Source organism: Antrostomus carolinensis, unplaced genomic scaffold (assembly GCF_000700745.2).
Source record: "Antrostomus carolinensis isolate BGI_N321 unplaced genomic scaffold, ASM70074v2 scaffold1494, whole genome shotgun sequence".
Taxonomy (NCBI): Eukaryota; Metazoa; Chordata; class Aves; order Caprimulgiformes; family Caprimulgidae; genus Antrostomus; species Antrostomus carolinensis.
This window is the reverse complement of record NW_010313313.1, coordinates 30,167-55,326: the sequence shown is the minus strand read 5'-3', so window position 1 is coordinate 55,326 and position 25,160 is coordinate 30,167. Positions and strand designations below refer to the sequence as shown.

At 43.8% G+C, this 25,160-nt stretch overlaps 1 protein-coding gene across 1 annotated transcript in view; it reads right to left on the bottom strand.

Moving 5' to 3' along the window:
• The window catches only part of NHS (NHS actin remodeling regulator), a gene marked incomplete at its 5' end in the record, with an annotated part of 26,710 nt that extends 4,946 nt beyond the window's left edge, over nt 1-21,764 (bottom strand). The window contains 7 exon segments of the mRNA XM_029084817.1: nt 1-173; nt 1,456-1,587; nt 4,859-5,051; nt 7,251-7,313; nt 16,301-16,434; nt 18,805-18,957; nt 21,712-21,764. The exon segment at nt 1-173 is cut by the window's left edge and continues 64 nt beyond it. Coding sequence (XP_028940650.1) covers nt 1-173; nt 1,456-1,587; nt 4,859-5,051; nt 7,251-7,313; nt 16,301-16,434; nt 18,805-18,957; nt 21,712-21,764 — 901 coding nt within the window.
• Nucleotides 21,765-25,160: the final 3,396 nt, after the last annotated feature.

The following is a 25,160-nucleotide window of genomic DNA, read 5'->3' as shown; positions in this document are numbered from 1 at the left end:
GCTCTGCCCTCTCTGGGCGCGGATCCGCCGCCGGGAGGGGGCGGCTATCAGGATTTCTTCCGTCTGGCACTCGGAGTCCCGGGTCCCCGACCTCCTGCTGCCGGAGCCGGAGAAGTCCGGGTTTGCATGCACAATCACATTGCGCTCTCTTGCCACCGGCGACTCGTCTGAATCTAGGGCACAGGGAAAAGCTGGGTGAGTGGGTGACAGCTCCACGTTTCCTGGCGCGAGACGACCCGCGGAGCAACACAAGAAGCACTATCTGCTGTATCCTTTCTTTCTTAATCTTGCTGAGCATTGGACTAAATTTAACTTTGCTATAAAGAGTATATAAGACAGACCTCATCCCGGTGAGGTGGGGAAATTCTCCTAGTCCTGCAATGTGATCTCAGTTCTCCTATTTCTGCAATGTGATCTCACATGGAGCTGATCTTGCTGTGGTAAATATTAAGATAAATATTAAGTTTTCAGGTTTTGTCACTCTATTTCAACTAGTTAAAGCAGTTTTCAGGAGTGGCTGCTGGACAAAACACTCCATGAGCTTCTAAAAAGAATTATATTTTGACTACCTGTCTGTTCAGAATTTCCATTATCTGCTTCTTTACTACCAAGAATATTTGCAAGGCAACAGGATCTTTCTTTCATAGGTTCTCTGGTTGCTTATTCCCCATGATAAACACATTCCTTCTGCTTCCCATCAAGTTTCGTGGCAACAGACTGAGATACCAGAGCCATATTCAGGTGTGGATGAACATTAAGAAATAATGATCCTGTTAGTTTTGTTTTGGGTTAATACTAGTTTTACACTGGATTTGCCCTCAACAGAGCGGCTCCTAATATACCTGGGACAAAAAGTGAGGTAAGCCACTCCATTTTGGGCAAATATCCTTGGTAATAAAGAATGAAAGGAAGGAATCAAGGATGAGCATGATAAACAAAGGAACGTTTAGCAAAGTTTCCCTTAGGGTACCAGCAGCTGACTCTAAGGCGGATATGCAGCTGCTCATCTGAGTGAGTTATCCGGCTGCTGTGACAGCTCATCATCACTTTGCTCAGCAACATCTGTCAGTTCTTTACCCTAAGCTCCCCTCACGCAAGAAAAAACTTTCACTTAATCTAGTTACTTTTTATGCACGTAACTATGGGTTCATAACAGAAATAAAATGAAAAAAAAAAAAAAAGAACTGATTAACATTTACACGATAAGAGCTGAACACGTACATCTATATTACTCGGTAAGGCCCCTGGTCCATCAAGGCCATATGGAGTAATATAGCTTTGCTTACTGTATTAAATAAATAAAAAAAAAAACAACAAACCACATCATTCCCAAATTCCACAAGCATTTACACTTTCGAGGTTTTTATTTCTTTGGAAGGCTGGCTACCAGCTCATATCCCTGCAATTTAAGTTGGTTAGAAAGCTATCTACGGAAGATTTGTATTTATACTACACCTATTTCTTGTTGCACTCTTCTGGGGATGCCAGAGATGGTTTTCCTCCTCCTCAACTTTCGTCTCCGCTGTAGTACAGATTGTGAATGAACAAGAGAGCAGCGTATACTAGCCTCTCTGTCAAAACCAACTCCTGCAACCCATAAATAGGTCTCATTAGCCTTTAGAAATAGTAAACAAATTTTCATGGCTGGAACACAGTGGAGGTATGTGAGCTTGGGTTAAGCCTGTGAATAAACATAAGGGAGCCCTTATGTAGCTCTTATGTAAATTATATCACAGTATATCACAGTTTTACATCTAATTCCAGCTCCCCCTCTGCAGCCTGGTCTGCCAAACATAACAGAAGGAGTAAAAAAAAAAAAAAAAAAAAGAAGGAAAGAAAAGAAAAAAATCAGGAAGGAAAATAGAGTTGAAAGCTCTTGTAACAGGGCATTTCTTATAGCTATTTATCCATCTGTCATAGGGACAATGACAGTAACTTGTCTGCAAAGAGTAATCCATTCAGCTATAGCCTGACTTATTTTAAGCAGCTAAGCGTAAGAAAACAATTTAAGATTATAACACCATATTGCAGTAGTTAAGTGCTTCTTACGAGACCAATATACCAAGGGGGCTAACATTTCAACAAGGAAGGAGACAGCTAAAATGGGGCCGAGTCCCCATTCAAGTTCAGAGAGCATTCTTCGTGATGATCACACATGGCCAAGGGTGACATAAATGGGCAGCTGCTATTTATTTGCGTGCATCAGTAAACAGCCTGATTTTCCCAAGTGCTCAGCACATGGTGGGATGTGTGGGAGTCCACTCTGGGAATTGGGTCACACAGTCAATCAAGATCTTCAGTTTGGATTTGGGAGACCAAGTCCATGGGCACACTTATTTATGACCATGGTCACACAGAACAGGCAGGAATTCCTCATTTTCTTTATGTTTCTATGGCATTAGCACAGGGAAGTGTCTTTCACTTTGTTTTTTACACTGTATTGTCAAAATAAAATTAAAAGAAGGCCAACCAGAAGACCAGTGCCCATCTGTGCTGGCTTTTCGCAGAAGGGTACACCCATGCTCTCTAAAGTTGACATGGGACAGGTCGGAAAAAATGTGCCAGGTCCATAAAAACACTAACATAAGGATCGCTGGTACAGTGGTTTGTAATCTTAAGAAAAACAAACAAACTAAACCAAACAAAAGGAAAACAAACAAAAAAAAAATCCTGATAAGAAGCTCTATTTTAATAGCGTATAATTATAGAAAACATAATTATACACAGACATACACGTACATATTACACTACATAACAATGTAAAACATTAAAAAGTAACTTTCTTGTAAAAGTTCTTCTTGAAATCTACTAGAGTGAAATAGAGGCTTCAGACAGATGTCCTGTAACCACCAATGCCCCTGGAATAAGCAGAGGAAGAACTTTCTTTAATATGGAACGAAAGTGCTGTAAACTCCAACAACAGTCATTTTCAAAAAAAGTGAACATTTCTCAGGGTTGGGAGAAGCTTAAAAAACAAAAACAGAGAACTGAAAGCAAACTCTTTGAAACAAAAAATCAATCAGCGTCATTGCTGGTTTTCCAGCAACTGTGAGTTAGCCGAACATGCTCTGTGCGCCAGATGCACGGGGGTCATCTCCGAGAGGAAAGTGGAAGAGGGTATATCCTCCCCGTGACGCATACAAATTATTCCCATTAGTGCTAATGAGAATGATACACATAAACATCCAGAAGATTACATACCATTCTTGATCTGTAAAACTGATCAGTGGAAATTTGGTTCCAATGTATGGCAGGTGGAGTCTAGGCAAAAATGGCTATTACTGGAAAAGTTAACATTGGTCCCAGACCTAACTCTCCTCTGAACTGCATTAGGGGGTATCAGCCATTTTAGAAGGCCTGCAACAGTTAGAATCCTACACTGAATCTAGAAAGAGCATCATTTTAACACCAGCTTTACCTCATGGAATTGTGCCACACTATCTATGACCTTCTGTGGGGATTTCTATCGGCAGTGCCCAACCTGCGACCTTGACCAGCTGGCTCCTAGCCTCCTGCCTGGCAGGGTCCATGCAGGCAGCTCCGCTGGTCGCTTTCCCTCCACAGGGCCCCAGCTGGCCAGAAGCACCATCCTGGTGGTGGGGACACCCGCTCCTGGCTGCCACCTCCCCAGGTGTGCAGAGCTGGTGGCACTGTGCAGTGTCACCTCCGCTGCTGGGGCAGAGGGGAACCAGGACTGTGTTGCCGTCACCAGCAGGATTCACGCAGCTGACGGTGGATCAGATGGGGACTTGTCACCGTGACACTGTGGGACAGATGTGCTGCAAGCCCAAAAGCCCAGAGCCCCTTGGTTGGGGGCTGAAGCTGGACTGTGGGCACACAGGCCTCCCCAGCACCATGGCACACCCCACAGCCTGCCTTGCAGGAAGGTTGGGCACCGCTGATAGAGATGGGAAAGAGCAATGGGATGTGAGGGGCTATGACCTCCCTGCCAACCCCCCAGTTACTGGGAAAATAGAATTAAATACAAATATTTTTCTCTGGGGAGCGAAGGCTAACTGAAAGCTCCCTGCTTTTTTCCTGATTGTTTATATTCAAGGCTATAACTGGAAGTCGGCCCGCTTTATGCTCTTACATTAATCAAATCTTGATGCGAAATATTATTGAGGAAAACTCAGATCAACTTTATGTTTACCATAGCCCTCTGGAAGGAGAGAAAGAGAAAGAGAGAAAAACAGCCTGATTTTTAATTCTGGAAATAAGTAATCTATCACATTTAATAAGTGATATACCTGCTGCTTCTATCAACAATTTCTCATTCAAATAAATCTAGTAAAATGTTCCCAAATGTTATAGAAATAAAAGAAAATGCCATTACTATACCTTCAGCATAGCTGCATGTAAAGAGATCTCAGAGCGATGGCTTGCATGCTACACAGTCATGCCTTGCATGTTTAAAGCAGTGCAAAGAGTAGCCTACATTCTCTAGTTTCTCTTCTCCTGCTACACATGATAATCATATGATTAATTTCGGTGGCTTTCTGCATTATTTCAGTCAGCTACATTCAAAAACTTATTTGAGGTCTTGGTAAATACAGACTGTAGGTTATATACACAACAAAAGTACATTGTTTATACAGGGAACCAGTGTTATGTTACACTGTATAACGTGACTCTGAAAATATGGGCCAAATTAATCCTAGATGCGGCTTCAATGACTCCAGTGGTCACGCATGAGGGATGAATTTAGCCCACTGTCTTCTAGAAACTAAATCCTCAAGCTAGGGTCTTTGCCCCCAGACTGCACAATCCTGTGACTTCAAATAAATTAAACAAAGTAAGTACTTGACCTCCCTTGAACCATGCAATAAATACAAAAAGAAATAGAAGAGATTTGTACCAGTGACATTGATGGGGATAATGCAAGAAGAAATCACTTGGGCATCTTGTTTCATTTTCTCCTCTGGAGTTGGGAGAGGTAGTGCTTTACTCCAATTGGTTTGTTTATCCAGTGTAGAAGGGATATTATGTATTGGATTTTTCGGCCTCTGCCCTAACATGACATCTGTATCTTCGTCCTCTGGTGGATGGGACTGCAAATGAATACATTCAAAATCAGTGTCTCCCACTCAGGCACACGAGGCTAATTTTGAAACAAAGCAGACAAACAGATTCAGAAATCAATTACAGGGATGCAAGGAGGAACCATTCTGGCTAAGTCACACAGCACAAGCTATTCTCCAATGGAAGAATAACGTCCTGCTAATAGGAGAAAAACACCTCAACATACTGGAAACGAGTCAGCGTATTCACAGTGACATTTAGAGGACACCTCCTCCATCGGAAGGGGCACGTCCTGCATTCGCGGGTAGCCATTGCAAGTGTGCCCTCAATTACCACCAGCGCTAGAGACACGTGGGCCCTCCGCTGCATCTGCAACCTTTTGAACATACGAGTCCTCTGATTACTAGTGAGGACAAGCCCCTTATAACCATTCATTTGAGGACAAGCATCAGAAGGCCCAAAGTTATAAAGAAGACCCCTCTGTACTTCAAAAAACCATTTGCATTTCATTTTTACAAACTTGGATCATGAGCAGACCAAAGTTACTGCCACCCAGCAGCTACGCGGTGGGAAGCGGCAGGTGTTAGCAGTGCCGGTGCGGGAGGACAGTGGCCAAAGAGAAGAGTAGCCACCACCAGAAGAAAATCAAAGGTTTATTTAGAAACCATGCATATTTTTACAGCATGCTCCAAGAAGTACTAGATACAGAAGATAAAGAAACAGAGAGAAAAGTAAATTCCATGGAAGAAACAGAGATGGCTTCTTTTCTTTTGGAAGAAATAACAAAACCCCCAACAACACCCTGTCTTGCAAAGCCGATATAATTTAATCTAGTAAAAGAGAAATAAATTAAGCTTGGTGCGGCTACCAACTCGGGTTTGGGGGTCTCTTTGTTTGCAAAAAAAAAGTTTCTGTTTGTTTTGGAAAGGATGGAGGGGAGAAACACTTACCTTTTCCTGCCTAATTTCCCTCCCTTTTTCCATTAATACATTCTTCTATAAGCTGTGACAACTCTTCAACAGGACATCCGTCTGCCTTTTGGTTTTTAAAAATGAAGTGTAATCCCTTTCAGGTCGGCTTTCTCTTCAGTCCTGAATTCCCAGCTGCTTAACTACCAGCCTTCCCCCTCACGCCTGCTGTTTACACTTCATTTGCCAGTTTTAGTTTCGGTAGCAAACACGGTGAAGATAAAATATTGCTCTCTGGCTCCTTGGCAGGGTCTTGAACACCGCAGGATCACGCCTGGGCTGCCATTGTATTTCCGCCACTCCTCCACCCAGGCTCCTCACAAATCCCAGGGGAATTAACTGTCTCACCCTTGCCAAACAGCATTTACGCCCCGGCCCCAAAAGCATTTAAGATCTTAACTCAGCAGCTGCTATTTAAACTGTTGGAGGGCACTTACTTACCTTGTCAGTGTCACCTCCTGCAGCACCCCCAGACCCTTCCTCCTCCTCCTCCTGCCTGCAGAAAACCCCCTTTTCCCACGCAGGGTTTCAGTCAAACATCGCAGCCTTCTTTCTGCCTGCAGCTTTTGTGCCAATCCCCAGCAGACGTGAATAGCTCGTATAAACTTCAAGCACAAAAGACTTTGTTTCCTAGGTAACTTCCCCCCCCAAAAAAAAAGTTTGATGCATGCATGCAAAAAAACCCCCCTTGCACACACGCACCCAGACACACGGACAGACACACACACACACACACCGAGGCTGCATTTGTTGTTCCTCCCCTGTATGACAATGAAGCACTGGACAAAGCAGGCAAAGTGACCCTGGCTGCCAGAGCTCCTCCTCTCTGAACAGGGGAACAGGGGCATCACCAAATGGCCACAGAATAAACACCCGCTGTCGTGCTGGCATTGCCTGAACTGCTTCTTACCGGTTAGGAAAAAATGGAGAAAAGGGCAGTTTGGCAAAAACATTGCAAGAGAACAAAATGCAATCGCTAACACTATTGAGTCTGTCCTGGTTCAGGCCTTTTAAAGGAGGTGATATAAGGAGGTGGCCTCATCGCCACAAGCTCCTGAAACCCATACAAGGTGAAGAATGAAAGAGCGAGGGGGAAAAAAAGTCATTATTGTGTCTTACTGACAAGAGAAAAACACAAAAGGCTTCTTTTAGCGCAATAAAGTTAGCAAGTGAAAAGCAAGCAAGAGGAAGGGTTAGGATCTGGAAGGGAGAAGAGTTGAGACAGGGCTGTTAGTTGAGGATTGCTTGTTTTTCCAGTACCTTTCTACTCCAGGGGGTCATGTGGCAACACTCAATTGGGGAGGGCGAACGGGTGCTGTTAAACTATAAATGTGAAATGTAAAAAAAAATAAAACAATAAATTAAAAACGTACACAAACATTTCTGGTAAAAGCACATCATTTTGGGCTGGATAAACTAGCTTCAGAGGCAAAATAAGCTGAGATTTCCACACTATTTCCTACTGATGGGCTTGTTCCCCAGGACAGACTACTTCTCTACAAAATGCAGCTTAAGCAACTGTGCCCACAGAGTGGATTGGACGCCTGTGAAGTCTGTGCTGATTTTGCTTACTCAGATTAGGCAAAACTGCAAGTGAAATTGGCTCAACCTCCTTGTACAGACATGCTTAAATTGTCCCAAGAATGCCTTGTATTGATTTGGTAACTCAAACTGTGCACTGCCTGGAGCTGAAGCAGTGCAAGGTATTTATCCAATTACATCATAAATTATCTATTGTGTAATATAAGGGAAATTTTTGCATGAGGTATTTAAGAAGTAGATACAAATAATGCTGGTCCTGAGGGTGATTTATCAAATAAATTGATTATGAAGATTTTCTGGTGTTATCATTACATCTCTAAGGTTGCAATCATTGTGTTAGGGTAACAACAGCCAACTGGCTTTTTGTCACTTTTTACAACACTTGTAAGGACAAACAGTGATGCCCAGAAGGTCCTGGGTCTTGCTGAATCCCTGCACCTCTGAAATCTTCTTCTGGCAGAAACTCTGGTTTCTGGTTGCAAAGTCCTGTTTACAAAACCAAGGAGTGAAGGATGACTTCTTTTGAAATGGGAAATAAAATGAAGAAAAAGAAGGTAGGCCTGTTGATCACACTGGAAAGCTCTAGCAAGTGTTTCTCAGTGGGGTTTATTATCATAGAATCATAGAATTGTTTGGGTTGGAAAGGACTTTTACAGGTCATCTAGTCCAACCCCCCTGCAGTGAGCAGGGACATCTTCAATCAGATCAGGTTGCTCAGAGCCCCATCCAGCCTGAGCTTGAATGTTTCCAGGGATGGGGCTTCTACCACCTCTCTGGGCAACCTGTTCCAGTGTTTCACCACCCTCATCCTAAAAAATTTCTTCCTTAAATCTAGTCTGAATCTGCCGTCTTTTAGTTTAAAACCATTACCCCTTGTCCTGTCGCTACAGGCCCTGCTAAAAAGTTTGTCCCCACCTTTCTTACAGGCCCTCTTTAGGTATTGAAAGGCTGCAGTAACGTCTTCCTGAAGCCTTCTCTTCTTCAGGCAGAACAACCCCAACTCTCTCAACCTTTCTTCAGAAGAGAGGTGTTCCATCCTCTCCTTCCATGGGAGATCAGGATTATCTCCTCCTGCATTAGTTAGCAGACCTGCCAAATAATCCTATGAAAGAATATTTTTTCTCCCAATCTTTATCAACACTGCCATGATGGATGAACCACAAACCTCAGTTTGAAAGACTGCATTATATGGTCTCCTTTCAAAAAAAAAAAAAAGCTATGGTGGGTCTCAATAGGTCTAATTCTCTGTATTCTCCTACTTTCTTCCTACATACAAAATACCTCCTACTTTGCCCTGGTCCCATGTGCAGGACTAAAACCAAGGGAAGCCTCCAAATTAGCGGTCCATCATCCTTACAGGAGAGCAGGGGGGGGAAAACCAAAAGAGGACTGTTCCCAGTTAACATTTCCAGCAGATTAGTTTCTACCCAGATCAGTGCAAAAACAGTTCTTTCAAGGCGGGAAAAGTCCTTATTGTAGGACAAACCTACAAAAGACAAACACTGCTGAGGTGACACGAGTTCAGGATATGAAATGCTTTGCAATGCCCCACAAAGGCCTATGATGCTCTTAGTCAGTGCACAAGGAGAAGGGGACAGGAGGGACCTCCTGCCCCGAGCTCTAAGCACAGCTATGCGCATGAGCCATGCAGGGGCAAACCTCTCTGGGAGGAACAGTGCGACCTTGACTTTGGTCTCAAGCAAGGTCTGATTATGCACCTGTCTGTCCTGTCAGTGCAGGGCTTACCTACCTCTCCTGTATGCTTCTCCGCCTGGCTTCTCCGAGAAAACTCCCTTCCAGTTATGTGCACCCACAGCCATCGCTGATGTGCCCAAATCTCAGCTCTCTGATTAAGCATGGCAGGACAAACTTTCTTGGTAGGTTCCTACCATGAAGAGGCAGGACAAAAAAGGAGGTGACAGGCAGAATTTCAGCTCGTGCTGTCACAGTGGTGCTCCTGAGAAAGCCGGTGCCACTGCTATCTCATCAAGGGGTCTCAAGATCACCCACTGCCTGTTCCTGCAGGGTGCCCACTGCCGGGTAGACAAAGGACACTGGGACATGGCAGCAGCCTCAGCATTTCAACACCTCCATGCTGGTGGAGAGAGAGAGCTGCCGCTCTTCAAATATTCTCATTCACTCAGAAGACCAGAATATCTCTAAATGTCCTGAGTAAATACGTAATTAAGCAAGAAATTATTATTATATACCCAAGGCTGTTCTGGTCTGACGGACAAATCTGCAGTTTTCAAAGTGAATTTCTTTTGTGTGGGTGTGCTTGGCAAACAGCAATGGTGATAATCAATCTGTTAAATACAAAGCCAGAGTACTTTAAATAGACATTTTTCTTTAATGGGCTAAGATCGCTTTGAAACCAAACTGGTGCGTAATTGCTTGAATAGGGATTTATTCTGCAGTCACTGACAAATGTGAGCATCTTTATTTTCTGAGCTATCTCATCAACTTCACTTGCAGAGGTGCTATTGTGCTCGTGAAACTACTTTGCAGTAAAAATCTTGGTTGCATACGCACAAGATCTGATTTCTCAGTGCTCCGCATCTCTTCGATGCGAGTCTTCGATTTCTGTGTGCTACAACAAAAAAGTCAGATGTCCAAGTCTGAACTAGTCAACAAGGCTTCCCCTATAAAGAAAGAGAAAGCGGCATTGCCACAGAGCAATTCAGCTCACCTTCCTTCAGCATCTAACTCAGGGAGAGGTGAAGCACCCCTGAATACTCTCCCTGTTGATTTTAGGAAGAGCCTAGCATTACTTGCAGGTACCTAAGTAAGGACACGATTCGCTCTTTTAGCAAATGAAAATATTAAACCCCATCAGTGCAGTGACAAAGAAGCAATTTAGCAGTCGACAAACTTGCCAGCCTGGCATTTTATGGGCCTGTCCCATTTATTGTCCCAGAGCTGGCACCCGGAGGAGGAAATAAACAGGCCAATAATAGGACAAAAATGCCACTTCAGCCCCTCTTCTGTTTCGCATCTCCCAAAGCTTTGAGATGCCACTGTTGTTTGGGATCTTCAAGATATAAGGGAAGACTAGTGCAAGGAGGATCATTTGCGTTAAATCACGTACCTAGCCTGCCTTACCTGTAGTGGTAGCATTACAGGAGATACTGGGATTTCAAAGTTAGTGCACAGGGCATATTGAATACAGTGCAATGGCAAGAGGAAAAACATAAACCCCAGAATAAAGAACTCATTTTTCTTCAGGTAATTAAAGATGTCATGAGAATACTAAAGCCTCATCAAGAGCATTTATCCTCAACGTGTTTGTCCAATTGAGGCATGACTGAGTTGATTCCTTCCCCCTCAGCTGTGTTTGACCATGCGGGCAAGGAGTTACCTTGCAGGACATCTTGGTGGCTGAGTCACAACCCCCAGCAGCACAGGGCTGGCACTGGCAGTGCTGACACGGCCTTGGCAAGGGGAGGAGGTGGCTAGCAGCACAGCGCTGTTCTCCAGAGTGTTATTTTAGACTCCTGCTGCCTAAAAGTTGCAGCTAATAAAAAGCACAAGGGATCACTATTATTTCTGACGTCAGGCTTCCATAGCACTGAGTGGGGGAAACTTCCTTCCCAGGATGACTTTATGAACAGTGTGGGTGATATTCACCCAAGCAAAGCACCAGCATGCATCTGCAAGCTTCATACATGGTTCATTTCCAGCAGTGAACAGAACATATGCAGGATGCTTTCACCCTCCCTGAGCACAGAAATAATATGTACTTATTAGCAGTACATCCTAACTTCACATTTGAAAGCAAACATTCCCGTACTGGAAAGGTAACATGTTGAATAAATGTGAACTAGTGTTTAATCCCACATTCACATGAGTCGACTACTGACTCCTGTGGCCCTGGGTGAAACCTCCCTATCTCGCTTTCTCTGCCTGTAAAACCGAGAGCCTGCTGCTTCATTAACTCACAGGAGTTCAAGAAAATGGTATTGATTTACATGTTGGAAAAATTAAAGTTCTGGTAAAAGGAGGAGAAATACTAATAAAAGGTTAGCAGCTTTCCAGTATTTTCAGAGCACAGCTGACTACTTAATTAGAAATTAACGTATGTACCTATACAGCAGCTTTCTTTTGCAGTCAACTGATGCTGAAGAGAAAACAATAGGAATATTTCTGACCGTGCTATTTCTGCTGCAAAACACAGCCCTGCTCACCTGCCTGCTCCCAATGGTTATATTTCCCTATGTTTCATTCTCCTTAAGTTTTTGTTTTATCTGCTTGCGGGTATTTTCTTTTCTTTTGGAGCATCACAAATGTGATCAGTTAAAGTACTGACAGTCCTTTAGTGATTAATGTACTACTCCAATGTTTTGACAAGGTAGACATAAAAATAAGACATGTTTTCTGACAGAAGTCATACCACACATGGCATTCCAGCAGGAAAAGGTACAAAATAATAATCCCACGATACAGGGTAGTAGGTATTATGCTTATTGCACAATAGTGCTACACAAGTTCATTCTAATTAATAATGTCAGGTAGGTTTTACTTCTAAGAGCTACAGGCAGGATTTGCACATGGAAAGTGCACAGCCCAACTCGTGCCTGGCCCTTAACGCAGTTATTTTTTACTGAGGCTTTGTACAGCTTCAGCACAAAACTGTGTGAAAGTCAGTACATTCAGTTGTGTTTCCCTTTGCTGTACAAAGCATGCTAAGGCAGACCATAAGGAATATTTTTGAAATGGCAGGGAGATGGAATAAATTACCTGATGTATTATTTTCTCTTCATATTTGCTCTAGCTGAGGTCTCAGGAAGTGGCAAAGCCTGGCTGGAAAATAACCTCCTGCCTCTTGTCTCTTAGATTTCTGCTCAGATTATAATTATGATCAAACTGACATTGAACTTCGTGCAATTGTGAGTGTTAATTTCCAAACATTATGAGCTCTTTGCTCTATCTCCCTTGTTTTACTGTAACAGCTGTGCCAGAAGGGGTTTGAGAAAGTGTGGTCCCATGACATTCTGAAATTGAGCACTGAGATTTCGGAGCCTGGATGGATGGACTGAGAGAAACCAGAGAAAGAAAAAACGCAGAAAAAATGAAAGAGAAGGGTGAAATGCAGTTGGAATGACACAGCATCTTCACACTCAGTGACTGGCCTCAGCAGTGCTACAGGCAAGGTTGTCATGGGAACATGTGTAAGGAATATTTCCCTCATTTTCCCAAGTCCATACCTTCCTCGTACTCTCCACAGATTATTATTTCTTTTTCCATTGTCAAAAATGCTTGAATGAATGATACTTATAAGTGTGTTTGCATAGTTCTTCTATGTTGAGAGAGAATAAGTATGTGTGGTGGTAGTATACTAGAGTTTTTCAGTTTTGAAAATGAATGACTAGGATGGATAGGAAAGTAAAATAGCGCCTGCAAAACCAGGAGGGGCATGGAGAAAGGGAATGGGAAAGCAGTGCTCACTGTTTCTCATAGTCTAAGAACTAGAAGGGATGTGATGAAATTATGAGGCATCAGATTTGAAACAAATAAAAGACACATTTCCATACAGATTGTTGAAGCCAATGTCACAGGATGCTGTTCAGGCCAAAGGTGTAAATTTGCTAAAAAAATTGATTAAACAAGTCTCAAAATCAATGCAGACAGGTTCTTTGGTAGTTGTTACTCTGTATTTCATCTCTGGATCAAGAGTTCTGTAGCCAGTTTCTATATGAAACTGGAAAGATAAATCATGGGACAATAAATGGTATAAACCATGCCCTGTTCTTATACTCTTTCCTGAAGGATCCCCTTCTGGCCTCTGGGCTAAATGGAGCTTTCATCAGACAAATCAGGACAGTTCCTGTAACAAGAGCTGACTATAAAACTAACTCCAAACTCCAGACACAAAGGATCCGATGCAATTTCTATTTCTCTACTTCTCCAAGTGATCTTGTGATGGAGCAGTCCAAAACATCCCTCCAGACACATTTACACTGGCATTAGTCACTTCAAACTTTAATTCATTTGTTTTTTCTTGGAATTTGTGGGACTTTGGCATCTTCTTCCTGGTAAAGATAGCCACGCTTAAAAGTGTATCTTCATCTGTTGTGGTTTATTCTCTCTAGCTTTACTAAACAATATGCAAAACCTTTGAAAAAGCTTTGGTAGCAATAAGACAGCAGCCAAAAGGCACAAATGTGGGAGCTTTGGCTGGTCTCAGACATAAGTGACCTGTTTTTCAGTAGCTTTCAGTAGCAATAGTTCTCACGATTCTCACAGTGGTAACATGAACATTTCTCAAAATCACTTATTTTAGTGTCTTAATGCATGCATTCAGTTTGCAAAAGTCAGATCCTGCAACTTTTAAAAATAGCCCAGCTGCTTGTTGATCCCTTTCCTAATTTATAAGAAACACAGAAAGGGGCTTTTATTGTTGTTTAGTATTGCTTTCACCAGCACCTTTCCAATGCATCAGAAAAGCAGAATACAGAACAGACTGCTACGCCATGAATAAAAATTCTTGCAGGAGTTAACATCTTTAGGCCATTGACAAATGGATGATACAATTGACTGGAACCAGATATGAAACACAACCGACAGCCTCTGAAGCAGATATGCATTTACAGATGTCAAAAAGCTTATGCCAAAAAGAGAGAGCTAGCCAATAACAGCATTCTCAACTTTCCCTTGCAATTATATCATTAAGTCATGAAGGCTGGCACAATATCAATTAGTTACTCATTGTTGCAGTGTCTTGTAAAAATATCTGATTAACCTGACAGAGCATTCATGTGAAGCTTCATCTTGCCTTATTTTCTCTTTTTACACTTGCCCCACAAACAAGGCGTTCTCTCAGAAATGGGTCGAGGCACTTTGAAGTACTCTAGCCTTGGAGTATTTGGAATTACCAAAGCAGAACATTGCCAGATGCCTTGAAATCAATAGGATGACAACCTCCAAGCAGCATTGGTTTGCTCCTCCTTAGGGGAACACTAAACCTGGTCAGCTTCCAAAAAAAGTCCAGTATGGGTGGGCACAAAGCTTAATATTTTCCCTCTTGAAAAGAAAAAGGTGGACTTGCTGGTAAAGCCAAGACATCTGCATTCAGCATGACTTAGTTTTGCCAACTAATACAAGACTCAGAGGGTTGTTCACTATTTATTATTATTTTGTGCTCCACAGATGGAAGTAATGTTTAAAATGCATTGGTTGTTTTCCAAACATGGCAAAGATTCAGGCCTCTCACAACTCAGTATGGAATTTCAAAAGACATGCCTTGCTCTCCATCTGATACTAACTAAGAGAGCTTTATGTTCAATATACTGTCCAAACTATTATCTATAACTAGTTCTGATCCATAACATAAGGTCACTTCTCCTTTACCTTTCAATGACCCTACAACAGCACTAGCCTTGTTGATGACTTATAAAGAAGAAACAGGTAAGCCTGTTCCTCCTTTATGTTTTCCTACTCTTTTCTATGTTGTCCCTTAACATCAAGATATCTTCTTTCAGCTGAATGGTAAGGCCTGCAAATTTAACCAGTTCAAAGCCTGTAGTGAAGTGATGGTGATGCTGTCCTTGAAATTATCCAGATAAGCAGCCAGAAAGACAGAACAGTCAAACTAACTGAAACATTATCATGCACTTCATGCTTTCAAATGAGAAACACTCCTCATCCTATGGACCGGCCAGCTGACGTTTTGGTCCCTGGATAGGTGCTTTGCACTGTGACTCCTTTACCATTATAGCATTTCCATATGGTAAATATAATGGATTAGGATGAATGTACTAGGATTTTTAAGCAAAGTGGGTGATGATTCAGTAGCTACACACTTATAACGTGCCCACAGGCATAGCATCTCTGTAGATACCAATGTTCCTGTATCTGCAGATGCAGGACAGGTCTATCCCTACACTGAGGGCTGGCACTAGATATATGTGTCCCATAGAAGTCAAATCCAGGTCTGACCTATGGAGTTTAAATGGGTTTGAGGAATGCAATAGCTCTTAGCAAAGGGCAGAATGTAGCTACTATGAAACTTTCATGGGTCAAACACCCCAAGCCATAGAAGTACCAAAATCCTGCTGCAACCAGTGGGAATTATGGACCAAATCAGAGTTAAACTTGTGGATCTGGTGCATTTCCTTTAAAAATGATAAATACTGTAATGTCAACAGCAATTTGATTTCAAATTAGTGCAGTAGTGGCAAGTCAGCACAGACATACAGGACCAGATCTTCAGCTGGAGTTCCCACTTGGGAACTTCAAGGACATGTGTGAGACATGAAGCATCTGAAAAAACTGCACGGAGGTGGAAACTACAGAACAGGACCATTGCCCATATATATGTGGAAACTAGTTTCTTGTAGCTGGAGAAGTGCTGCTGAGCCTATCTGCACCCATGTGAGCCTCAAGCCAGCACTCAAAGCCCTCGTGTTCTTGGCTCCTTGCAATGCTAATGCCAGGACTGAAATTATAGCACTCACTGAAATTACAGGAGAGTCCTGGAAGTGCTACCTAAAGCAGGAGCAGACAATGTGAAGGACTGTGGAGGAGTGTGTGAATGAGTGCATATGAGTGCTGGCCACGCATGAAAATAAGAAGTTTCTCAATGGAAATGTCCACCCTGGGGCTGGCTGCTGGAAGCTGCAACCTGAGTTACACTGCTGACAGTCTTTAAGGTCAGCTGTGTTGTACCTGCACAGGCTCAGGGAGGGGACATTTGTGAAGTGCTGTCACACTTAGGTCTCACAATGCTAATAATATATTTGTGTGTGTGATAGCTGTAGTGAAAGACTTACTGGTATCAAGTGCCGGTCCTTTATCGCTTGCCTCTTTTGGCTGCAGATTGCAGGGAAGGAAGGAAAGGGGGGAGCCACCACAGCGATGGGGCCTTGGACTTTTTGTTCTCTGTTATCAGCTCGGCTTCGATGTTCTGTTTTGAGGAAGAAAGAAGACGTGAGTCTTTCAGAGTGTTAAAAACATATAAATGTCACTACCAACAGCACAACAGAGACATGAACAGGATGTGGACTCCAAAGATGAAGGTCCTCCTCTTCTTCATGGACCAGTACCAATGATCTCTGTTGCAACTGAAGGGGACAAGAACTTACTGGATATCCAAGACCCTGGAAGAGCAACACTCAAACAACACACCCCTGCATTGTGCACTAAAGCTGAATTCTCCCCAAATGGGATTTACACCCTTTATTCCAAGTGACAAAGGAGCTACTTTCTAGGCGCTTGTGACCTGAGGCCTAATTCCCAATGGGAACCTGCAACTCTTGTAGCCTTGAAATGTTGAGCTGCAGTAACACCTGCAGCGTACCCACATAAAATAGCCCCAGGTAGGATTTCCTTCTCCAGCTGCACATCACAACACAACATCACAACAATGCACCAGGTCCTGAGCATTGGCTTGACATTATGAAGGTTGTTGCAGCGGCAGCTCTGTGTCATGGCATGAAGGAGATCATCCTGGAAAAGTCAAGATCTCTCCTCCATGCCAGGCCCAGAGGAGTCTTCCTTCACCATGGGCTCACAATGTTCATTCCTCTTCTAGCACTAGCCCCAAGTCTCTGAAACCTTCCTTGTGAATGGGGGGATGCTCATGGACTTCCCATCTCTAATTTTAGATGGCAGTCAAGTAATTACTGTTTGCACAGAGTGTTGCTGGAAGGGGATGATGGATTCAGCTGATGCACAAAGCTATGGTCCAATCAGCAATATTTGCTGCTAGAGTAGCTGTTTTCTGATCTAATGTTTAATGTGAATTACTCCTGGTTAAACAGATAAAGAATAAAGAAATCCTGATAGAAGAAATAGTTGAGACACAATAAACATGTTTAGGCTAAATTTCATATTATAATTTCATTCCAATATATGCAGTTATTTGGAAAATAAAATAAAGCACCACGTGCAAAGCTTCTTTCTGCTGTTAAATGTGGGGGCTAGGAAGTTGCCAAAACTGAGATTTGTAACTTTAAAATGATGAGGCATTTTCTGACAGCTGCCTTCCTGCACTGCTGTCAGGATTTCTCCTGCCCACAAGATGGCAGGCAGAGATCAGCCTGGTCCTGGGACAACTGCAAAGCAGAGCTGCTGAGAACAGACAAGCCAACTTCTCCTCTACTCCAACACTACTGTGAGTGCAATTCAGCTATATGGCTCTTTGCAGTGCTATGAAGACATACTGCACCCTACGTGGGTTCTTGAGCTAAAATCTGTAGAGAGGCTCAAATGCGGTAATTAGTTGGAACGTTTTATCCAGCTAACAGATGCTCTGCAGATCCGAGTAATCAATTATTATTATAACCTGTTAACAATAATAAATGAGCAAGGCGATGATAGCTGTTAGCGCAAAACACTTCCAACATAAGAGGCTGCTGCTGAACATTTTAAGGGTGACCTGCATGGATTTTCTCCTTCCTTATGGCATAACCGAATGACAGGCTTGTTTGTCTGCTTTTGCATGGTTCCCAGTGAGAATTTTTCTTTGGTTGTATTCGCAGTGAAAACTGACTTTTCCCCATATTTTTCCTTCCCTGTAGTGTGCTGTTTTAGGTCATCCAGACATCTGCACCTACTAAATTCCCTTTACAGCAGGGATGCAGGAGCCTGGTTATGACCTTGATTGCTCCCGCTTCCTCCCTATTTTGTGTGATTCGGTTTTGAGGCTACAGGTCTCCAGGTTATTAGGAGATATCAGGAGGTGTTCCCTGGCCGGAGGAGGGGACACCTGCTCGACCCTTCCAAGCTGTCTGGGGGATCACCTGGCTTTCAGCTGCCACTCTTGAAGGATGCAGGTCTCCTCCAGTATTGTGCTTGGAAACTCCATGCAGACAGCTCAGTTTCTGCAGAGACTCTGTAATACCACTGGGCTCCAGTTTTAGCCCTTGGGAAGTTAAATCTTACCTGTCCTGGAGCTGAGGAATTGTTTAACATTTATTGAGTGGGGGGAGACAAGAAGGCCTTTTTGAAATACTCAGTGCTTCCATCCTTTTAGGGTCAGTGCGTGAATTTGCTCACACAACTCAGACATAACCATTTTAATAGAAGAACATGTAAATAAAGAATGTAAAAATGGAAAAGTAAAAAGTCCTTTTCAGCTCTACTCTAGCAATCATAAACAAGCTGAAGAGGGCACAAGCCTTTTCTACTGCTTCAATAATATCTTCAGCTTTATTTCTTAGCCTGAGTATCTAAGTCCCAGTGGAGACCAGTGCCCTCAGCACCCCATGGGGAGGTGACCATGTTGGGGTGTCATGTGCATGGAGATGGAGCTGGAGCGCGCGCCAGCACCTACCTCTGCGCAAGGCTCGCAGGTGTTGCTTGGCGTGGTGGTGCAGCTCCTCCACGCAAGGCGGTCTGGTGGAGGGGAGGAAGATGTTTCTTTGCTGATGCCAAGGTGCTCGGTAATAGACACTCAGTTTGCTCTCTGCATCCAGGTTGGAGACAGCTGTAGGATGAAAACAAAACACAAGGTAAGACTCTTCGCCTCTGTTACATCAACCTAGCTGAAAAGCAAAGGCTCTTGCTTGGAACAGCAGGGCCAAGAATGAGCACTGGGGATGTCACAGCACCTCTCCTCCCACCAAATAACAACAACCATTATCTTCTCTGTCTCAGTACCACATTATACCACTTAGCATTTAGATAATGCCTTTTTCCCAGATAGCAAATGGCTGTACGGATGCGAGTAAGTGCAATGATACTATATTGGTGTTAAATATATGGACTAAAGGGATAATAATTTTATAGATAACAAAATGAAAATGCAAAGAAGCTAACCGACCTTCCCAGGGTGACATTTTGGGTAACAGCAGAGAGAGGAATGGGTCCCCCATCTACCCATTCTCACTGCCAATATACTCTTACACTACATCACGTTACACACGACTCATTTCTGACACAGGTTGCTAGCTCGTTGCCTTCCGGCGCATGACTACTGAGATTAACTGCCTGCCCTGCTGAGTGACTTTAACTGTCACCTATCAAAAGAGGTCCTCTTAATAGACAGGGATTTCTGAGGGATAGGAAAACTTCACTTCCTCTACAGAGAAATCCCAAAAGTCTGCCTCTGAAAGTTGCATGAACCAAGTCCACTAAAGGTTTGAGAGAATTTCTCAGGAGTGCTGGGAGCCAGGGGAGATGTGTCCAACCTCAGCATATGCAGTAGCTCGCTTTCCAAGGGCCAAAGCAAGAGAGGAGGGTCATGAGGGATACCAGCGCCCTGCCCCGGCCAGGGACTCAACCCAGCTGTGCTCAGCAGCCCACGTAATGCAGCAGAGCACATGGCACCTCCTCAGCTCTAGCACTGGCCTCACGTCTTCTTCTACAAGCATTGATAGAAATAGTCATCTTCTCTTGTAATGCCAAGGAACTGCCACAGCTGTTTTGCTCACAGGACAATGCAGCACAACGCAGGCAGGCTCCCTCATGCACAGGAGGAAGGGTGGTGGAGGTACCTCCTGGGGTTCCCTTCCTGGTGAGGAGCCAAGCAGCTAGCGTTCCTCGGGTTGTTCCCCTCATTGGCCACGTGCTCCTCTTCTTTGCCCTCATCTCTCTTGAGCAGGGCAGTGCACCCTGTCCTTGTTCTCCCTCCCATCTCCCCTCTCTGGCAGAGGAGCTGCCATGAGCAGCATAGAGGTGGCTTCCATCTCAACACAGTCCCATGCAACGGTGATGGCCAGAGCCCTCTTCCGTGGAGAACATGATTTGTAACTCTGTGTTAGCAACCCAGCCTGTGTGCCAGCTCCCTCCTCCAGCCTCCATCCTGCCCACTGAGATGATGAGTATTCTGTGGCCGGGCCCTCCCCTTACATTGCTTTTACCACTCCAAGCAAGTGCAGCCCCCAGCCCTTACCCGGCAGGGCCCTTGCCACTGCCACATGAGAAAGAGAAGGGACATGCTGCTGCTGTGGGACACCACCGAGGGGGAAGGCCAAGCCAGAGAAAGGGGTTGGCAGCAGGACATCACAGCAGTATGTTGTCTCCAGCCAAGGAACTAGCACATTTTGGGGCTCCCAACTACTTTCCATGCTTTTGTACTCTCCGACCCACAGAAGCAGTTGCCCTTTTTTGAGGAGGAGTCAGTGCAACATGTCAGAGCTACTCTCTCGTGGAGATGCTTTGCTCTTTCTGGTTTTCTTGTTTTCTTTAAGGCAAATCAACATTCATTCAGGCTGAAGGCATACCAGTGTTTTGTATAGAGAAAGGAACTGGGAAATTAGAGCAGAAGAAGAAGCAGGGAGCAGACACAAGGGGAGAAACCCAGGAACCATGCTGCCATGTCTGGGATGCAGATAGACTTTATCGGTTTCCTTGATCAGAAAAAAAACCCAGTTCACAAAACTTTGCAGGTGCCATAATGGAAGTGATGGTACAGTATGATGATAGACCTGCTGAAGTTCAGGTTCTCAGAGCTTCAGCACCATCAAACGGACCCTGAACTCTGTGTCCAGTAGGCAGCCTCGCTTTGCTTCTCAGTGGATTTTTGTAGGTGGGTTTTCACTCAGTTTACACTATGTTTGCAGAGCTGCTCCATGCAACTGACCATGGTGTCAGTGCAAGGAATGGCACCAGGGTGAGAAAAAAATGATTGATAGTGGCATGGGTTTGTAAGATGAATTATGGCAACCTGTAGGTGTTTGTTCATCCTGAGGATTTACTAATTAAATTATCAACATTGTAATAACATAATATTGCCAAATTGCAAGTAGAGCTTTTGATGGCTTGTCTGTCTGTCACCACTGCACTGAATACCTCACCAGCATGAGCTGATTTTACATTTCCTTACCCCTTGAGGGTAAGGAAGCACTATGTCTATGCTACAGACAAGGTACCAAGACACAAAGCAACTTGCCCCGATCCTGTTCTGAGCTGCATCGCCTCCTTGGGAAGCTCATATCAGGACAAAAACTTAAAAGTGATAGGAATGATACCCTATCCATTCTTTATATTGCTGAGAATATATGATATTCATGATCACAAATTGTACCCTGGAGGCTAATGAAACGGCAGGCACAAGCAGTTCCTTCCTACTCCCAGAAAAAAACTGTCTAGACTGCAGCTCTAGTAGTTGTCTGTGAGAGAGCTCAGTAAGTGAGTGGAAAGTTTTGCCTACTCATGAAAAGTTCAGACCTTTCATTAGACTAGAATAGATTTGGCTGCAAATTTAACTTGTAGAAAGCACTTCTTTGGCTTTGGCAACGGTGTTTAGCAAGTAAGAAGAGTAAGAGTTGGGTTAATGCACTTTGTGTGAGACTTAAAAATGAAACCAAGCTAATACAATTCTGCTATGCACTTGCTGTTGTAGGCACACAGTGCTGTTCACAGATAAAATAGCATGACCTCTTAGCCATCCAACAAGTCTCCCTTAGCCAGCAAAGGGCAGAGCTGTGCATAGTGCTGTACCAGAAGACAAATAAAGCAAAAATACATTCCTTATCTTTAAATGATAGGGCACTAAGAAGCTTACAGTACTCTGTGCCATGGCCCCAGCCAGTGTGCATCCGTATCTTCTTGCCTTTTCCTGCAGGACCTGATTGGCCATGTCAGGGAATATGCCCCACTGACACCAAGAAAGCAGAAATATTGCACAATAGGCACTGAACTGAACAGTGCTTTAAAATATTCAAAAGCTGGAGTAGATTTTCTAGGCGGTCCCGAATAGAAACTAAAAGAGCTGGCAAAAAAGTCACGAGAGGATGAATGTTCTCAGCCTGCCTTGGGGTAGAAGCTCAGAGGGAGGGAGAAGCACAGGGTAGGGTAGAGGACAATGCTGGCCCAAGGACAAATAAGTAAAAACCCACCACGAATGCAATTAGGCTGGAAGTTTGAAGAATGGCATCCCAACCTCAGAGCAGCAAAGCTCTTGAAAAACTCCTGGAAAGGGGAAAGAGAGGGAAGAAGCTCACTGGTAAATGAGTGAGCCTGCACCATTTCTGAAGGGGATTACCAGGATGTGATTGCCTGCCAAAAGAGGGACCCTCTTCTACTTCATTCCTTGCACACTGTCCTTTGCACACGTCCTTCCATGTCCTTTGCACACTGCTCCTGCAGTGGCACCTTGCCTGGCCTCCACTCTTTGGGCCTGGGCCCCAGGGAGATGGGCACCATTGCTGGAGCTGAAGCCAGAGGATGCAACTGCAGGGGCGGACCATGAGCTTTCAGGACCACCAAACATCTAATTTTCTGCACAGCACTGAATCTTTTGCCTCCATTAAAAGAAAAAAGCCAACCCTGTGGCAAGGTAATTCAGGAGCCAAAGGCCACTGGACTGACTTCTGGAAGACCTGTTCAGTCAAAGCTTCACCATATGCTCCTGCTAAGACCTTGGGTTAAATACGAAGACTCCCTATGCCTTTGTTCCGTAAAATGGGGATAAAGTATCTCTTTCAGCCAGCACTTCCTTTCACTCTGTGTTTTACACTGCAGGCTGTTTTTACAATGCCAAGCCTGCGCGTGGCTGTAGCCCCTCAGCATCATCATAATAAACATAATAAATAAAGCAATGCAGAAAATGTAAAACCACAGTTTTAAAATTATTAACAGCTGGACACCATAGTGAATGAGAAAAGAAGTGTACAGATATAGGAAACGCTGCATTTCAGGCATCAGATATAGATTGTTAATGTATTTTTTAGTGTGCGTTTTGATCAATTTAGAATATACAAGTGAATCATATAAACTATCATGTTCATTTCATTCCCAAGTTAAAGTAATTGTTTTTTTTGTCTTGTGGGAAGACAAAACAACAAGAGACTATTTAAATGGATTCTCCATTACATTCTGTGGATCCATTAACGTTGACTGGTTTCCTGACAACCAACGTCAAACAGACATACACTAATGGGTGTTCTCATGAGAAGATTTTTGAAGGTTTCTGAATAGCTGTTTTATCGAAGTTGATCATATTTATCATTTATAGACCCTTCTCATCTTCACATCCTCACATTCACTCTCCCTCCCTCCTTTAGCAAAGCAGAAAAAGAATCCTGCCATAGCAGAGCTGGATGTGAATGCTTGAAGGTTGTGCAGCTTTAGTGCACTCAGGCGTGGTTGTTCTAATAATAAAACCACAAAGGCCAAGCAAGAAAGATTTCTGCTCTATTTATTTAATAGATCCAGGGGTTTCCCCCCCCATCTCTGTCTGCTTCTCTAGATGCTTGCCTCTCCCTGCCCCAGCTCCTTCTGTTTCTCAACTTTCTATTATTTCTCTCTGTATTATAGTTGACATTAGGTGTCAGGGAAAAAAAAAAAAAAAAAGATACTTTCCTATGTTTCCTGGTTCAAACAGAAAACACAATTTGATGTAAGGTGTGAAAAAGTGTGGAATCTGGAGGGGATTTGAATGGGGAGCAAGGAAGGTGCCTTCGTGCTAAGGGACAGAGACCCCAGAGCTGTCACGCTGTGAATTCCTGCACAAGCAAAGCTGAACCGGCGGCTGCCAAATCCTGATTAAATTATCTGGATACCAATAGACAAAAACCACAATTAAGAAGGATCAGACTAGCGAATAAGCTCATTCCAGAGACTAGTTACTCTTACAAGAGGCTTTAATGACTCAAGGGCTTTTCAGGAGGCAGAGGAGCTGGGGCCTGTGTACCCACCACCCACCCATTGCTTCTCCCCACTGTGCTGCAGTGGTGTGGGATGCTCTCAAAGGCTGCTGCAACCAGCAGCACCATGCCAGGCTCTGCTTGGGAAGCCCTTCTTCTCCAGCATTAAGGTGGTTGACTTGTCATTTCAGCAAATGCCATTTTTTCTAGCCATTTCAGGTACAAATGGAGAGGTTTTTTTTTCTCGTATGATTCAACATCATAAGAAAGCTGCACGTTCACCCAGCTTTGGGTAAGTAGGCTTATGCCAGCAGCAGCAGCAGAGTTCAGCCTGATCAAACTACCACATCTACTGCCCAGGTCAGCAGCGAGCTACTGCCTGCTCAGTTTGTGTGCAGAACATTGCAAGAAAATTATTCCTGAGGAAGACCGGATTATCTCAAAGACTCGCATGTCTGGCAACACATCCAACTTCATCATGCATTTTAGCGCATAAATGTTTCATTGAGGCAAGCGCAGAGTCTGATGTGAAGTTTATTTATAGCCCTGAATGCCTAGAGTGTGTGCTTCCCCCAACTACTCGTGTCTCCGCTGTAACACCCAGGGGGTTTAAGCCTACAAGGCTGGTAAAAATCTACAGTTGCTTCCCCACTGTACATGTCCCACATTTTTTGCAATGCATCAGCAAGCTCAGTACTTTCAAAACAGCTCCCACTGTGGCTGCTGCTTCACAGTGATGGCACGGAGGGTGCCAGGGCTTACCCAGCGGGGTCACAAGAGCCTGGAGCTCCTCGGAGATGGGATAATCACACTGTTTTCTACAGTTGTGCTTGCTCTCAACCGTGCACACACCCAGACACTTTGCCCAGTCTCAACCTATTTGCCAACGACAGACCCCACCAACTGAAACCACAAATAGCTGTTTGGATCAGCCACCTTCCTGCTCCATTTTTATTAAGGATTGAAAAATGCTCATGCAAAGGGTGATGTATTGGCGGGGCTGCTGTTCCTTGCAAATAAGGCTCTTAAGCATTTCATAGAATCATAGAATCATGGAATGGTTTGGGTTGGAAGGGACTCTAAAGATCATCTACTCCCA